General features: G+C 40.2%; 1 protein-coding gene across 1 annotated transcript in view; it reads left to right on the top strand.

The window, feature by feature from the left end:
* RIMBP2 (RIMS binding protein 2) overlaps positions 1-16648 on the top strand; it is a 475720-nt gene that overhangs the window by 19269 nt on the left and 439803 nt on the right. The window contains exon 3 of the mRNA XM_072600739.1: positions 993-1130. Within this exon, the coding sequence (XP_072456840.1) occupies positions 993-1130 (138 nt within the window). The remainder of the gene's footprint in view (positions 1-992; positions 1131-16648) is intronic.

Below are 16648 nucleotides of genomic sequence, written 5' to 3'. Positions count from 1 at the left end.
GGTAGAAGTCCTAGCAGCTAGGGGGATCAGAAAAGGCCTCCTGCCAGAGTCATTTGACATTCTTGGTCACAGTGGAGCCTGAACACAACTCTATGAAGCAGATCCTAAAGAGTCTGTGGTCTCCATTTTTCAGATGAGGAAGTCAAAGCTCGGAGGTTGAGATTTGCCTGTTTCCAAAGTTTAGAGAAAGTGTGGTATTTGAATTCTAACTCCAGTACTATATGTACCTAATCCTTGCTGTTTCCATCATATCCTGCTTTCTATTTCTATGGGTAGTAATAAGAAAAATTTTTAAAATTGTGTTTCACATAACACTTCAAGATTTGCAAAGTGCAGTTAGTGTATTTGATCTTCATAACATCTATGATGTAGATGCTGTTATCCCCATTTTACAGATGAGGAAACTGAGGATGGGATAGGCTAAGTTACTTGTGCATGGTCACACAATAAGTATCAGAGACAGTATCTGAACTTGCTGCTTCCTGACTCTAAGTCCAACACTATTTATTATCCCACCTGTCACTCCTCATCCTCTGTCCCATTGTTTTAGTGGGTAAATATACTAAAAATGAACTCTCCTTTGCTTGAATAGTGAGACCAGCGCAATGTATCAGACAAAACTTGACGTAAAGGGTTTCTTATTCTGTCTAGCTAAGCATTGACTTCCTGGATGGGCCTCTGATGGGAGCAACCACTGACTGCAAGGTTTTAGTACACAGATCTCCAGCCAAGACTATTAGTTCATTAAAAAAAAAAAAAAAGGAAAAAGTAGCATCTTCTGCTCAAGGTGGAGTAAGTGGATACTACTGACTAGGCAGAAATTGACTAAATGGTGTGATGGATCCATTCTTTCCTGGCCAATGTAAGCAGAAACACCCAGATGCTCTTGCTCCAAAGACCATGGTCCTGGTGATGACCCCTGGGTTCTGGGTCCCCTTGGCTGGGCTTTGGTAGATGAATGATTGCTCAGGAGGGACCATTTTCTGCCACAGGAAGGGCTGATCGGGCAGAAGCCTGCTGATATGGAGCAGCTGCTCAAACAGTCTCAGAGGGAGCTGCTTTGGCTACAGAGGCAGCTGGCCTTCGTCTCTACAGGAAGTCCCACCTACCTCCTGCCTCCTCCCGACCAAGTAAGTCCCTGCTCCATCTGCCTCCAGGCAGACTGCATGGGGTGTGGGTGGGGAAAAAAGGCTGACTTTGTCTTATATTTTTTGAATGCCCAAACAAAGAAAGACAGAGAATAGTTTTTTAAAAGTCTAAAATTCTCGTTGACTCCTAATTATACATGTGTGAATTATCCAGTTAGTAGTTGGTTGTCAGCGAGTGATTTTTATTAGAAGAAAGACTAGTTTCCCTCTGCCTCGTCAGGTTCTTCTCTCTCTCTTCTTTTGTTGTCATTTAGTTTGTACTCAACGAATACATGTTCAATTTTAACTTCAGCCTAAGCAAAATATAATGATGACAATAATTGCAATCACATATTAAGAATTAATTATTGTAATTAATAAGTATGTTTGATATTAATTTATTACACTTAGTTTTGTTGTTGCTATTCAGTTGTGTCTGATTCTTTGTGACCCTATTTGGGGTTTTCTTAGCAGAAACACTGGAGTGGTTTGCTATTTCCTTTCCAGATCATTTTACAGATGAGGAAACTAAGACAAATAAGGTTAAGTGACTTGGCCAGGGTCACATGGCTAGGAAGTGTCTGAGGGAAGATTTGAACTCAGGAAGATTCATCTTTAGGCTTCCAGGCCCATCACTCTATCCACTGTGCCACCTAATTATGATCATAATTAATTACAATATTATGTCATCTTTTGCAAAAAAAGATTTCTAATACATTTGATTCATTAATACCTTAAGGTTCTCCGATTTCATTAGTGTAAAATGATGATAGTCCTTCATTATTGCTTCCCATAAGCAGCTTCAGTACATTGTTTTCAAGAGTTGCCTTGGGAGAAAAAATTCATCACTGTATGGGGAGCATAGTGATGAACCTCTTTGTATTTAGCTAAGCTGTGTTTTTGTTTTTTGTGTCCTTGGGGGAGTAGAGTTGGAGATACGATTTCATTAATGTGGAATTCTCAAGTGTAATTGTCATTGTTCCGTCATGTCTCACTGAACTGACTGGGGGTCCTGAGAAGTTAGGGAAATGACTTGCCCAGGGTCAGGCAGCCAGTACACTTCAGAGGTAAGACTTAAACCCATGCTTTCCTGACTCCAAAGGCAGCCTGCTATCCATGGTGCCATGCAGCATCTCAAGGCTGCTTTCCAGATGAGCAGAGTTCTAGACACCTAGTGCACCATTGACTCTCACTGGAAGCCTATTTCAGCTTGGTGATGGTGGTGGTGGTGGTGGTTGTGATGATAACTTACATTTACATGGCACTTTCAAAGTTGTAAAGATTTTTATGTATATTCTCTAATTTAAATTTCACCATGACCAGGAAGTAGGTAGCTTAGGTATTTGAGGCAGCTTGGGTGTTCAGTGGATAGAGCACTAGGCCTGGAGTCAAGACTTGAGTTCAAATTTGGCCTCAGACATTTATTAGCTGGGTGACCCTAGGGAAGCCATTTAACCCTGTTTGTCTCACTTTCCTCATCTGTAAAATGAGCTGGAGAAGGAAATGCAAACCACTCCAGTATCTTTACCAAGAAAACTCCATGGACAGTGATGGCATTCTATGGTCCATGGGATCACAAAGAGTTGGACATGACTGAACAACAAAGCATAGATATTATTATCTCCATTACAAGTTAGAAAACTAAGGCTCAGAAAAGTTAAGTGATTTGAGCATGGTCTGCCACTATACCCTGTTGACTCAAGGAGCACCTGCCCAGTCTTGTCTAAGAATTCAGAGTGACCTCTATGATATGATGATTGAATGAATGAATGAAGTATTTATTAAGCATTTATGTATAAAGAATTGTAGTAAGTGCTAGGGGTACAAATAGGAAAATAAGGCAATGCCTGCTTTCAAGGAACTCATATTCTAATGGGAGAAACAATAAGTGAGATGGAAAAGTCTCATATGATGAATAGGACTTTAATGCAGTCATCAAACACTTATTAACCACCTACTATGTGCCAGACACTTTGTCTTATTAAGGACTGTGTATAGTTTCAGCTCTTTGTTGGGTTGAATTAGAGGAGTTATACAGCTTAAAAAAGGGTAGTCGCTACCCTCATTGAGCTCATAGTCTATTAGAGCCTTGAATGACTGAATGAAAAAGCATTTGTTGGATTCTTTTTATGTTCCAAGTACTATGCTTAGGGTTGTAGGTATAAATACAAAAACAAGACATTCCATCTCTTTCTAACAGAGGGCAAGAAAACACATACTAGAATATTAACTTTGCTCAGTAGGTAGCAGGAAGCCATAAAGATTTGTAAGTAAAGTGATAAGTTACATGCCTACAAAAGATCATTCTTATGACAGTAAGAAGGAAGGATTGAATGCAGAGAGAGAAAGGAGATGGGAAGACCCATTAGGAAGCTCTCTAGTTAGGGTTCTAGAGGAGAGAGTGAGTTTGGTGACGTTGCACAGCCCTCCCTCACTTAAATCCAATACACTTGCAAGTCATGGCATCACCTTCCTGATATCACAGCTCTCTTTGAGAACAAAGGACAAACAACAACCTATGGATAATAGTAGTTGCCTCTCTGGAGACCCAGATGGCCAGTTCCAGTTGAGCAACACAGCCTTCCTCTTCTTCCTTCCTTCCTTCCTTCCTTCCTTCCTTCCTTCCTTCCTTCCTTTTTTTTCCTTTTTTCCCCTCCCCTTCCTCCCTTTTTTCCTCTGTACACATAGGGTATCATACTCTTCCCTGTCGGTAACCTGCCCAAATGGATGTAAATTTTGATCACTGAAACCTTGCAAGATATTTTGAAGTTTACAGACTAGATTTCTTTCTTAAGGACCTCATTGATTGGCCAACAATAAGTTTCATCCCATGGCCCTGATGGCTCAGAGTGAGTATAAATAGCAATTTATTCTGTTTTGGCCAGAAACTCTGAGGATTCCCACCCTCCCCTCCCAGACTGAGGTGTGTTTTCTTTTTGACTGGGTAAAAGGCCATTCATTGCCTCATTTCTTACCTAGCCTTAATCATTGAATGGGAGTTGCCTCAGTCAAACTGAGACTTGTTAAACACCTTAGCTTAAAAAGGTCAAGTTTTCCCACCACATCCTGGGACATCTCCACTTGTCCTGATCTACATCTTGCCACTGGACTTAGGTGGCTCCAGAGGAGAGAGTGAAGCTGGTGACTTTGCACAGACCTCCCTCACTTAAATTCAATTCACTCGCAAGTCATGGCATCGCCTTCCAGATGCCATTGGTCATCTTTGAGAACAAAGGACCATGACAACAAAGTCAGTACTATGTGATTGTACATAGTACTTGTACCATGGCATTTCAGGCTGCTGCTTGTGGGAACAGAGAAGAGGGGATGGATAACAAGATCTTGAAGAATTGGGATTGATAGAATTTGGTAAATTACTAGATGCAAGAAGTTATGAGGAAGGAAAAATCAAACATAACTTCAAAGTTCTGAAGTTTGGGCTAGTTTGGTTTGGAGTTGGGCTAATAGGTTGCTTCTTCTAGTATGTGAAAGGTATTCTTAGTTGAAATAGTAGGCTGTGGTGAGATTATTGTCATTGCTCATCCTTTTTTGGAAAGGACCAATGACATCACAGGGTTACATCTTAACTTGCAAGTTAATTGGATTAAGTGAGGCAGAGTTGCCCAAAGTCATCAGCCTTACTCTCTCTTTCTGAGTCATCAAAGTCCAATGGCAGGACAAAAGTCAGAATGACTGATGATGGCCCAGGGTGCATTGGATGACCTTGGCATCTTCGATGTCTAACCTCTAAAGCTCCACATAACCTGTTTCAGCTCCTTTGTGGCCATGAAAAAAATTGTTTTCATCCAACCCACCACCAGGGGACATCTTCACATGCTTGGGGTAGATATCCCCCTAATTCCTTGATGAGTTTGAGGCCTGTGAGTTACTCTCAACCTGGTTTATCCTGTCTTCTGAGACTGTTTTGCCAGGATGTGGCCACTGTACATGCTACAATTTCTTGGTGCCACATGCAAAAGTTCAGCAAAAGTGGACAACAAAGGTGGATGAGCAGCTCTGAAAAAAGTTCACAAATCTTCTCACCAGAGGTGTTAGTTCTCTTGAACACCCCATATAACCTAGATTATAATGGGCTTTGAATGCCAATCTGAGGCAATTTTATCCTAGACGCAATAGAGAGCAACCAATGATTTTTGAGTAAGGTGGCCCTGTGATTGGACCTGTGCTTTTAGACAAGTTATATGTACTTAGCACAGTGCCTGGTACATAGTAGGGACTTAATATGTGCTCATTCACTGAGAAGTCTAATTGTGCTATGTAAAAATTTGGAGGCAGTCTCACCTAGCTGCTGCTGCTGCTGCTACTACTACTACTACTACTACTACTACTAGTACTACTACTACTAGTACTACTACTACTACTACTACTACTACTAGTACTTCTACTTTCTACTACTAATGATAATAAATGATGATGATGATGATGCTAACTGACTCTCATATAGTACTTTAAGATTTACAAAGTGCTTTACAGACATCTCACTTGAGCCTCATGAAAATTTGGTTTAGGTGATACAGGTATTGTCATCTCTATTTTATGTATGTGGAGATAAAGTAGTTTGTCTTCATGCCTTCTGTGGTCCAGTCAAACTGTCCTACTTTCCTCCTACATGACATTTCATTTCCCACGTGTGCTTTAGCAAAGGCTCTCTCTTATGCCTGGAAAGTACCTCCTCTTCCTCATAAACTCTTAGAATCTCAGTCATCTTTCAGAGTTTTGCTTATGACCCTCTTCTAGGGGTGTACTGGAGCTGAGTTGAGCCATTTCACAAGAGCTGATTGATAAATTTTCAGCATAAGCATTTGCACCTTGAGACTGGAAAATGCTACAAATCAGGGCTTGATTTATTGCTTGGTTGATTGCCTAGAGTGGAAAAAATGATGGAGAAAATTTGAATGATTCAGATTAAACTTAAAACTGTGTCATTACTACATTTGGGGGGGGGGCAGAGGAAGTTTTTGTTGATGCTGTTCAGTTGTTTTAGTTAAGTTCAACTCTTTGTGATCCCATTTGGAGTTTTCTTGGCAAAGATACTGGAGTGGTTTGCCATTTCCTTCTCATTTTATAGATGAGGAAACTGAGGTAAACAGTGTTAAATGACTTGCCCAGAGTCAGACAGCTAGTAAATGTCGAGGTCAGATTTGACCTTGGGTCTTCTTGACTCCAGGCCCAACACGCTATTCATTGTGCCACCTGTGCTTTTTGGAGAGCTGGTTGTTAAATATTTACCAGCATATCTCTGACCACTTCCTACATGAAGCCTTTCCTGACCCCTCTCACTCCAGTTTCAAGTGCAACCTCTATCCAAAAATTACCTTTTATTTACTTTGTATATTTTAAAAGCGTTTTATATTTTACTTTGAACTTAAACATCAAAAAGGAAATCTCTGTATAAATAGCAGAACATACAGAAGATCATATATGAAATTTCTACCTTATAGTACTTTTAAAAATATACATAATTAAAAATATCAATTTGAATTTTTAAAAAAATATGTAAATTCCGAGCATCAAAGACTGCTTTGGAGGCAGCTAGGTGGTGCAGTGGATAGAGCACTGGTCCTGGAATTAGGAGAACCTGAGTTCAAATCCAGCCTTGGACTCAAAGCAGCTGTATGACCCTGGCCAAGTAACTTAAACCCAGTTACCTCCAAATAAGATAGTTGTTTGTGTTTTCTTTTGTTATCTTCTTTGTACTTAAAAATGCGTCAACGGCTCTTTTCCAGTAGGGTTACTAAATCCCACCTCCCCTACTTTGTATATCTTTCTATTTACTTATACATGTTGTTTCCCACAATGGAATATAAATTCCTTGAGGGCAGGGCAGTTTAATTTTTCTCTTTTAATCTCTAGGATTTAGTGCAGTGCCTGGTACATTGGAGGCATTTAGGAAATGCTTACTGACTGACTGATTGCCTGTGGTCACATAGCTAATAAGTATCAGAGATGGAATGAAAAAAAATAGGTTTTTCTGCCTTCAGGTTCAACTCTCTTTTCCTCTATACCACATGACTTTAATCTTTTTTTCCCACTGCCTCCCCAAAGTTCAAGACTATTATGACTCAAAAGACAATGGCAAAATTTGCCTGACCTTCCAAACACTGTTGCATCAAAGTCATGGCTGGTGTTTCCCTTGATTGCATTTCCCAGTGGAAACAGTCCAGTTATGTTTTTGTTTTGTGTGGCACTGGAAAACTCCAGTTCTTTGAATGGTAATTATGCAACTTTGCAGCTGGTGCATATTTGACATCTGGCAAGACCCATTACATCTAGGTCTAGATAAACAAATGGTGAATAATTTATAGGGTTCTTTAATAGCTGAATAGCCCAAGTTAATAGCAATGCCTCTGTGAGGGTTATTTCTCTGTCAGGAGATTATAAGGTATCTATAATAAGCATCCAAAGAGTTGATTTTTTATTTCTAAGCTGAAGTTGCCCTTGGTAGGGGAAAGCTTATTGTTTCAGAACCTGATGACTCCTTCCAACTATTTTGAATTTCTAGCATCATAGAATTATAGATTTGGAGCTGAAAGGGACTTTTGAGATGATCTAGTTCAACTGTTTTTTATGGAGGAGGAAAGTGAGACCCAGAGAGGTTGGCACAAGGGTAGAAAATGACAACGTGGGAATTTGTACCTGAGTCCTCTAACTTTAGACTCAGTTCTGTTACTACTGTACCATAACACCTATTCAGCAACAGTGAACCACAGTCACAACATCACGAATTTATTAAGCACTAAGTCAAAGTGTTAAGTACTACAGATACAAAGAAAAGCAGAAGACAGTCTTTACTCTCAAGGAGTGTCTAATGGGAAAGACAACATGCAAACGATCATGTACAAACAAGCTATATGCAGTCTAAATTGGAGATCAGCAACAGAGGGAAGGAAGTAGCATCAAGGGGGGATTGAGAAAGGCTTCTCCTAGAAGAAGGGACTTTTAACTAAGATTTACAGGAAGCCAGGGAAGCTAGCAGGGGCAGCTAGGTGGCACAATGGATAGAGGACCAGGCTTGGGATCAGAAAGATACATCTTCCTGAGCTCAAATCTGGCTTCAGACACTTACTAGCTGTGTGACCCTGGACAAGTCACTTAACCTTGTTTGCCTCAGTTTCCTCATCTGCAAAATGAGAAGGAAATGCTAAACTGTTCCATTATCTTTGCCAATTAAACCCCAAAGAGTTGGATGCAACTGAACAACCACAACCAAAGGAAGTTAGGAAATGAAGAGGCGTGCTCCTTAATGGAGCTTCTCAGAAGAACCATCTAATCAAAGTGGGATCCGTAGGGGCAGGATGGCACTTCCAAGGTCCTGTATCCACTCTGGAATGTGTTTTTCCCATTTGGGTAAACAATGGATTTATTGCTAACTTTCCATCAGATTGAAACTTCCTTGGTTGTCTTTTGCCTCTTTTTGTATCCCTAGCACCTAGTACAGTGCTTGACATATAGTGGGCACTCAATAAATGTGTATTGATAGACTGATTTCTCTAGAGCTGTGAATGGTAGATTGTGTTGGACTTGGAGTCTGGAAGAACTGTGTTTGAAGGACATCTCGGACATTTAATAGCTGTGTGACCCTCAGGATGTCGCTTCATTCCTCTCAGTTTCAGTTTTATCATCTGTAAAATGGAAATAATAATAGCACCTACTTCACAGGATTGTTGGGAGATTCCAATGAGGACATTTGTGCAAAGAACTCTGTGAACCTTAAAGCCCAGGAAGAAAAGGAAGTACAGTAGAAAGGACATTGGTTCTGGAGTTAAAGACCTGCACTCAAATCCAGGTTCTGGGATTATGTGTGTGGCCTTGGGCTCTTCACCTCTCAGGGTCTTGGTTTCCTCATCTGTAAAATGGATTGGCCTACATGGATTCTGATGTCCCTTCCAGCTCTAGAGCTATGACACTCTAAGTACTTAACTTTCATGATCCTCCACAGCACCTATTGATTGGAAGGACCTGGGTTCAAATTCCAGCTCTACCATTTACAAGCTGTGTTGTGTAAATTAATTAATTATGTAACTAATTTAAGCTCTCTGGGCCACCCCAACACCTACTGATTGGGTGGACCTAGTTTTTAAATCCTAGCTCCATCATTTTCTAGCTGTGTGGTCTTGGATAAATTCCCTTTAATGTTGATAATGCCTTCCTTCTAAGATTACCTCCAGTTTATCCTATAGATAGCTTGTTTGTACATCGTTGTTTGCATATTGTCCTCCTCATTAAAATGTAAGCTTTGTGAAGGCAAAGATTCTTTGCCTTTCTTTGAATCCCTAGTGCTTAGCAAAGAGTCCGGTGCTTAGTAAGGACTTGAAACGTAATTGCTGGGTCTCAGTTTTCTCATCTGAAAAATGAGAAGGTTGACTAATGGAGCCTCTGAGGTCCTTCCCAGCTCTAGAGCTATGACCCTATGTTATTTATTATTTTTAATAATCATGATAGTAATTTTTATGCAGATTATTATTATAATAGCTAGTGTTAATGTAATACAATATAAAATATAATACAATAAAGTACAATAACGCACTTCAAGTTTTGCAAAATTCAATCTATTACCTCATTTGATAATGCCTAAAATACGCTGGAAATGGGACTGATAATTCATAGAACCATAGAGTCATGGAATCTTAGAATTCAAAGGACCTCAAAGGCTACTTACTTCTACCCCTTCCTGAAGGAAGAATCCTTTGTATCCTGTAGAGATAACTAAGTCTTGTTGATGGTCCTGGTGGATCTATCAGGTGAATGGCTGTAGCCTGCAAGGAGGGTGTCCTTTAAAAAGGCCTGCTTTCTTTGTCATTGCCTGATTTCTCAGGACCTTTGGCTTTGGACTTGTCTCAATATGCACCAAAGCTGCATTAATCAATAGCGTCTTTGAGGGGGAAATCAGGGCCAGGGAGACATTTTAAAATACTGCATGGACTTCTCCAAAGAAATGACCTATTCTTGTAGTGATTGTGGTGGGAGTGAGGGGAAAGTCTAATTTTGGTTTCTTTCCTCCCCACCACTCTTCATTGTTACTATGAAGTCCCAGGTTCTGGAAGGAACCTCAGGCCATCAAATCCAACCACCTCATTTTAAGGATAAGGAAACTGAGGCTCTTGAGGTGAAGTGACTGACTCACCAAGGGCCCACAATTGTAAATCATAGAGCTAAGTTTTGAACCCAGTTTCTTTGATTCCAAATCTAATGCTCTTTTTTTCTGCACTAGGTGAAGGTCACTCATTCATTCAATAAACATTTATTAGGTATCTGTTACGTAAAAAGGAGCTTTGCTAAGCGCTCAGGAAGCCCTAATATTGCAATGGATCTGTGAACTCACTGATGTGGGTCCCATGGTGTTGAATACAACCCAAATATACCCATCTGTTATGCCTAACCCTTGTTCATATCCTTCCATAAATCCACCATGGTGGGTTGGCCCAATGACACTGCAAGGATACTGAGAGAACACATAGGCTTATTGTTCATTGATTATCACCTGCTCTTGTTAATGACTAACCCCTCTTCTATGCTTATATACTCCACGGATAATAGAGGATTCTATTCCTGCTTTCCTCCATGATTCCCTATTTATCATATGTACTGTAGCCTGCTCAGATTCACCATGAGCCTCTCCATTGTCCTCTGGGTGGTGCCCATTATCAATTTTTCAGAGACTATATAGTGTTTCAAGATTTCCATCCGTATCACTGACACTAGCACTGAGGATACATAGATTAAAAATGATCTGGTTCCTGCACTTAATAATAATAATGACAGCAGCTAGCATTTATAAAGCTCTTTAAGATTTACAAAGAGCTTTTAAAATATTTTTGTTGTTCAGTCATGTCTGATTCTATTATCTCCTCACAACAACCCTAGGAAATAAGTGCTGTTATTATTTTATATGGAGAAAACTGAGGCAGTCAGAATGTATGACCCTTATACAGGGAATCTGAGACAGGATTCAAACTCATGTCTTCCTGACTCCAGATCCAGTGCTCTATTCCCCATCTATGTTGAGAAGGGTACCAGATGTGTGATTTCATTGGTCTATTCCTTCTACCAAAGTAGGTCAACATCTCCAGAATTTAGGGTTTTACAGGGTGGGTTAGAACACCAAGCTGATAAATAACTTATTTAGGATCAAATGGCCAGTACCTGTTAGAAATGGGGTCTGACCCCAGGTCTTTCAGTGCGGAAGCTAGCTGTCTTTCCACCACACCAAGCTGCCTCTTATATACGGCATATGCATGGATAAATATGGTCCAAGTTGGGTATAAAGGGAGAGAAGTGGAGATCTAGACAAAGTCCTCTAAGAAAATGTGAGAACACACAAGAAAACTTTAGTTAGCGAGGGTGAGAGGGTATGAATCAGGAATGAAACGATAGCCCTGATACTATGCCTGTCATCTGTCAAAGGGTATCATTATCAAAATATTTACTTGATTGATCAAGAGACCAAAAAATGTTGGAAAAAAGAGGATAATCAGGAAATTGCTAGAATTTGGGTTGGCAGGACCATGATAATGGACGATGGAAAGAAGACAAAAATACTCAACTTTGCTTTTGCTTGTTTTCTCTGTCAAGGAGACCAACCTTTGGATTAGAAGGAATAGAAAAAAAATGGCTGGTAGATAGATACTAAAGGAGTACATTGCTGCCCTTGATGAGTTTCAGATCACCAAGCTGAGACTACATATATCTTAGGTTACCAAAGTAACTGGTGCTTATGATTGCTGAGCCAATGTCAATGATCTTGGAAGTATTGTTAAGACTGGGAAAAGTATTATGAACCACATGTGTCCTGATTTTTAAAAAGAGTAGTCATCAAACCTTGGGCCAGTAAGTTTAACTTCAATGTCTGACTAAGTTCTGTATTATATTATCAAACAGATGGTTACTGAACATTTAGAAAAGGAAGTGACGAGCACCAAGAGCTGTTCATCAATAGCGATTCATTCCAGACCAACCTCATTTCCTTTTTTGACAGTATTACTATGATAGTTCAAGGGAAAGGCTTACATTTATTTACCTAGATTTTTTTAAACAAAATCTTTCATGATATCTTTGTGTAGATGATGATGACATGTGGGCTAAGTGATAGCGCAGTATGGTGGATTTGGAACTAGTTGAATGTCAGGGCTCAAAAAATAGTCTTAGGATCAGAGGATGCTGGATTTGGAGCTGAAAGGGACCTCCTGGACTATCTTGTGCAAGCTTTCATTTTACAAATGAAGAAACTGAGGCCTAGGGAGGTGAAATTAGTGGCCCTAGGTCATACAGCTAATAATAATTAGAAGTGAAATTTGAAGGTTTTCTAGTTCCAGAGCTTGTGCTTTTTCACTATACCCCTACTCCCTCCTTTCTCCTTATCTCTCTGTGTCTCTTCACTCTCTCTTTCCCCATACACACACATACACATGGGTTACGTGGGAATGTTTATATTATATGCATATGTGTGTATAATGTATATATATATACACACACACATATCTCAATAATACTTTTGGTAGTCCTGTATATATGGGATAGACATATATGCTATATCTAGATAGGGAGATGGATGATAGATAGATATAGTAAGACAGACAGATATATATTATATATATATATATATATATATATATATATATATATAGAGAGAGAGAGAGAGAGAGAGAGAGAGAGAGAGAGAGACAGAGACAGAGAGACAGAGAGAGAAGAGAAGAGAAAGAGAAAGGAGAGAGAAGCAGACAAGTAGGCAGAGAGACAGATAATTGATGGATAGATAGACAAATATACAGATTGGAAAGGCAGATTAGCAGATAGATAAATAGACAGATAGTCAGGCAGGCAGGCAGACAGACAGATAGATAGACAGACAGACAGACCATATATGTGGCAGTTAGGTGGTGCAGTGGAATGAGTGTGGCCCTTGGAATCAGGACCACTCCTCTTCCCAAGTTCAAATCTGGCTTCAAACTCTTACTAGCTGTGTGAGCCTGGACAAGTCACTTAACCCTGCTTGCTTCAGTTCCATCATCTATAAAATGAACTGGAGAAGAAAATGGCAAACCACCCCAAGATCTTTGCCAAGAAAACCACAAATAGGATCACAAAGAGTCTGACACAAGTGAAAAAGACTGAACTGATGTACACATTGCTGAACAGTTTGGTGCTGACTTAGATGGTCTCTAGTGAAGTAACCCAAAAATCTGTACTTGACCCTGTGCTATTTAAACTTTTTTCCCCTGATAACTTGGATCAAGTTGATTATCAGTTGAATGATTATCAAGTTTTCAGATGACTCAGAGTTTGTAAGAAGAGCTGTAAGAAGTTAGATAACGATTAAAGTTCTAAAATAACCTTGACAGGCTAGAATATTGGGCTAAAATAGTAAGAACAAACCAAATGGGGAGAAACTTATAATCCTTAACCTGGGTCCAAAAACATCTAACTTTACAAATAGAGAATAGTGGAAGTTTGACTAGGCAAGGTAGTAGTATGAATGGAAAAGATCTGGGATTTTATTGAATCCCAAGGTCAAAATGATTCAGCAATATAATATGGCAGCCCTCATTGGCACCTTTAAGAAAAGCCTTGTATTCGGGACTGGGGAGACGATGGCATCAGTGTATTCTGCCTGTAAGAATACAGGATTACATTCAATTCTGGGCACTGTCCTTAGGGAAGGATATTGATAAGCTGGAGAATGACCAGATGATGCAAACAGGATGAAAAATAATTGAGATAATGCTTGATAAAAATCAATTGAACAAAGACAACTAGGTGGTGCAATGGATAAAAGGCTCAGGAAGACCTGAGCTCAAATTCTGCTTAAGACATTTACTGGCTATGTTACATTTGGCAAGCCACTTAACTTCTCTCACCTAGTTTCCTCATATGTAAAATGAGGATAATAATAGCACCTCCCTCAAGGAGTTATTGTGAAGATCAAATAAAATAACATGTTAAGTGCTTTATAAACCTTAAAGGTCTCTATAAGCATTAGCTATGATTATTGATACTAATATATTTATTAATAATATCTACATGTTACATTGCAAATAAAATATACTTAATAAAATTTATTGAAATAGTTTTCAAATAAATACAATTTTGAATAAAATATTATTAAAAATAAAAAAAGCAAAACTCAGGGAGAACATGGGCTACAGTCCTCAAATATGTGAAGGACTGTCATGTGATAGGATCTTCTTGGTCCCAGAGGACAAAATTAGGAACAATGGATAGAAGTTATAAAGGGACAATTTAGGTTCAAAGTGAGAAAAGTCCTCCTAGCAATTAGAAATGTCTATAAGTGGAGAGGATCCTTTGGGAAGCAGTTGGCTCCCTCTCACTGAACATCCTGAGGAAGAGCCTGGAGAACCACCTATCAGGGATGTCCCAGTGGAGGGGATTCTGGAGTACAGCTGTGAGTTGGACTAGGTGACCTCTGAGTCCCTTTCCAGCTCATGAACCTATGAAAATAATTCAGAGAGGATGATGAGTAGAGTGGAATCTTGGTTAGATATGGGTTGGACTAGATGCCCTCTGTGGTGACTTTCTCCTCTAATTTACTGAGTATTGGATTAGGAAGTCAGGTCCTCATTCTAGTTCTCCTCACTACTAACTAACTCAATGTCAAGTAAGTAATTTATCCTCCTTAGATCTCAGTTTCCTTATCCGTATGGAGGCCATCTCCTATCGTCCTGATCTATGTTTTGCCACTGGATCCAGTTGTCTCTGGAGGAGAAAGTGAGGCTGCTGACTTTGCACAGTCCAGCCTCACTTAAATCCATTTCCCTTGCAAGTCATGGCATCACTTTCCTGATATCATGGTCCTCCTTGAGAAGGAGGAACAAATGACCACCTCATCTGTATGCTATCAGGTAAAGAATCCTGAACTGGGAGTCCACCTTAACCTCTAGCTCCAACTCTGCTGCTTGCCTTCTTGTAAGACTTAGGTAAATCAAATCATTTGGTAAATCTGAGCCTCATTTTTCTTATCTGTCAAATGAAGGGGCTAGAGGAAATGAGCTCTAATATGCTTTTTAGATTAAGCCTTAGAGGACAGCCCCTGCAACACTCCCCGGGCTTGTCTTCCCTTCCATGCCTGCATTCTGGGAGTGAAGAGTGAGTCTTGGCACGTGAGATTCTCTTCCAAGTCCAGTGCCAGGATGGTGGATGAGCTGTGTTTGGAGAGAATTTCCTTTCTCATTTTTACCTTTTATTTTCTACCAGCTAATTGAGGGTAAATATTGATGCAATGTTGGCTGGACAGGTGTTGTGGGTAACTCCTGGGTCATGTTTCTTCCCCAAGCTCATTGTGTTTTCCAAAGTGTCCAGAATAAGAGAAGAAACAGCAGAGCACCCTGGAGTTGCATTCCCTCTTCCCCTACCCCCAAGTCCAGGCAGATAACCGAAGACTTCACTTAACCCACCTCTGTACTATCATATGGGCAATTACCTTTTAATAGTCTCACTTGGAGCCCCAGTCAGGGCATACAAGCACTCTGAGGCTTCTCCTGTGGCAGTCTCTTAGATTAGTTAAATGAATATCTTTAAATAACAGATACAGGCATTGTACTGCTAGGAAAGAAGGGGAGGGGGCCTGCGCACATGTGCTTCACGATTTGGGATTCTTCTTAGACCATTCCCCAAGCAACTTTGTCCCTTGTTGCTGGAGAGTTAGAACCAGAACCTGAACTTTTGGGGGTGGTAGACAAGTCTATCTGTCTATCTGTGTCTGTCTCTCCACACATATGTGTTTGTACATACATATATGTACATGCACATATAATATGACTGTATGGATTCTATGTATACACATATATAGTATGATTATATAGCAAGGGCTAGAGGGAGGAGGAACAAGATAGTGAGGACAGTGACAGCTTGGGATGATCCAAGTAATCTCTTAATTCCTAGGGCGTTTGAGTATTTCATCTTTCTATTTTATGGAGTGGGGCAGTGGTGGGGAAGCAAAATAATATCTCAACATTGGCCATGGACGAACTCCTTATAGTACATTCCCAGTCCTCTGTGGGGAAGATCCTGGGATGTTATTACACAAAAGTCCAATAGTTATAGCCTCCTCCCCACAAAAAACCTCTAGACCCTGTAAGAGAGCCCTGCGTGGTTGAGAGGTGCCCCACTCTTTCATGTCTCTGTCCAAAGTGCTGGTCATAATGTCAGGACTAATCTACTTGAAAAGAGAGTGGGGGAGATGGGGATAGCCATCTTTGTGTGCGTGTGTGAGTGTATGTGTATGCGGAGCGTGCATGCGTATGTATATGTATGCATGTGTGTGTGTGTGTGTGTGTGTGTGTGTGCGTGCGTGTCCCTGTCCTCGTGTGTCTGCGAGCGTCTGAACACTGCCATCTCATAGGCTTAGCTTCCTGCTGCATGGCTGATGATTCTCTCTCTCTCTCTCTCTCTCTCTCTCTCTCTCTCTCTCTCTCTCTCTCTCTCTCTCTCTCTCTCTCTCTCTCTCTCTCTCTGCTTGCCTGCAGACAGCTAATGAATCATTTCTA

Source organism: Notamacropus eugenii, chromosome 4, assembly GCF_028372415.1.
Source record: "Notamacropus eugenii isolate mMacEug1 chromosome 4, mMacEug1.pri_v2, whole genome shotgun sequence".
Classification (NCBI taxonomy): domain Eukaryota; kingdom Metazoa; phylum Chordata; class Mammalia; order Diprotodontia; family Macropodidae; genus Notamacropus; species Notamacropus eugenii.
Note: the sequence above shows the minus strand (reverse complement) of the source record. Positions and strands in the feature narration are given on the sequence as shown.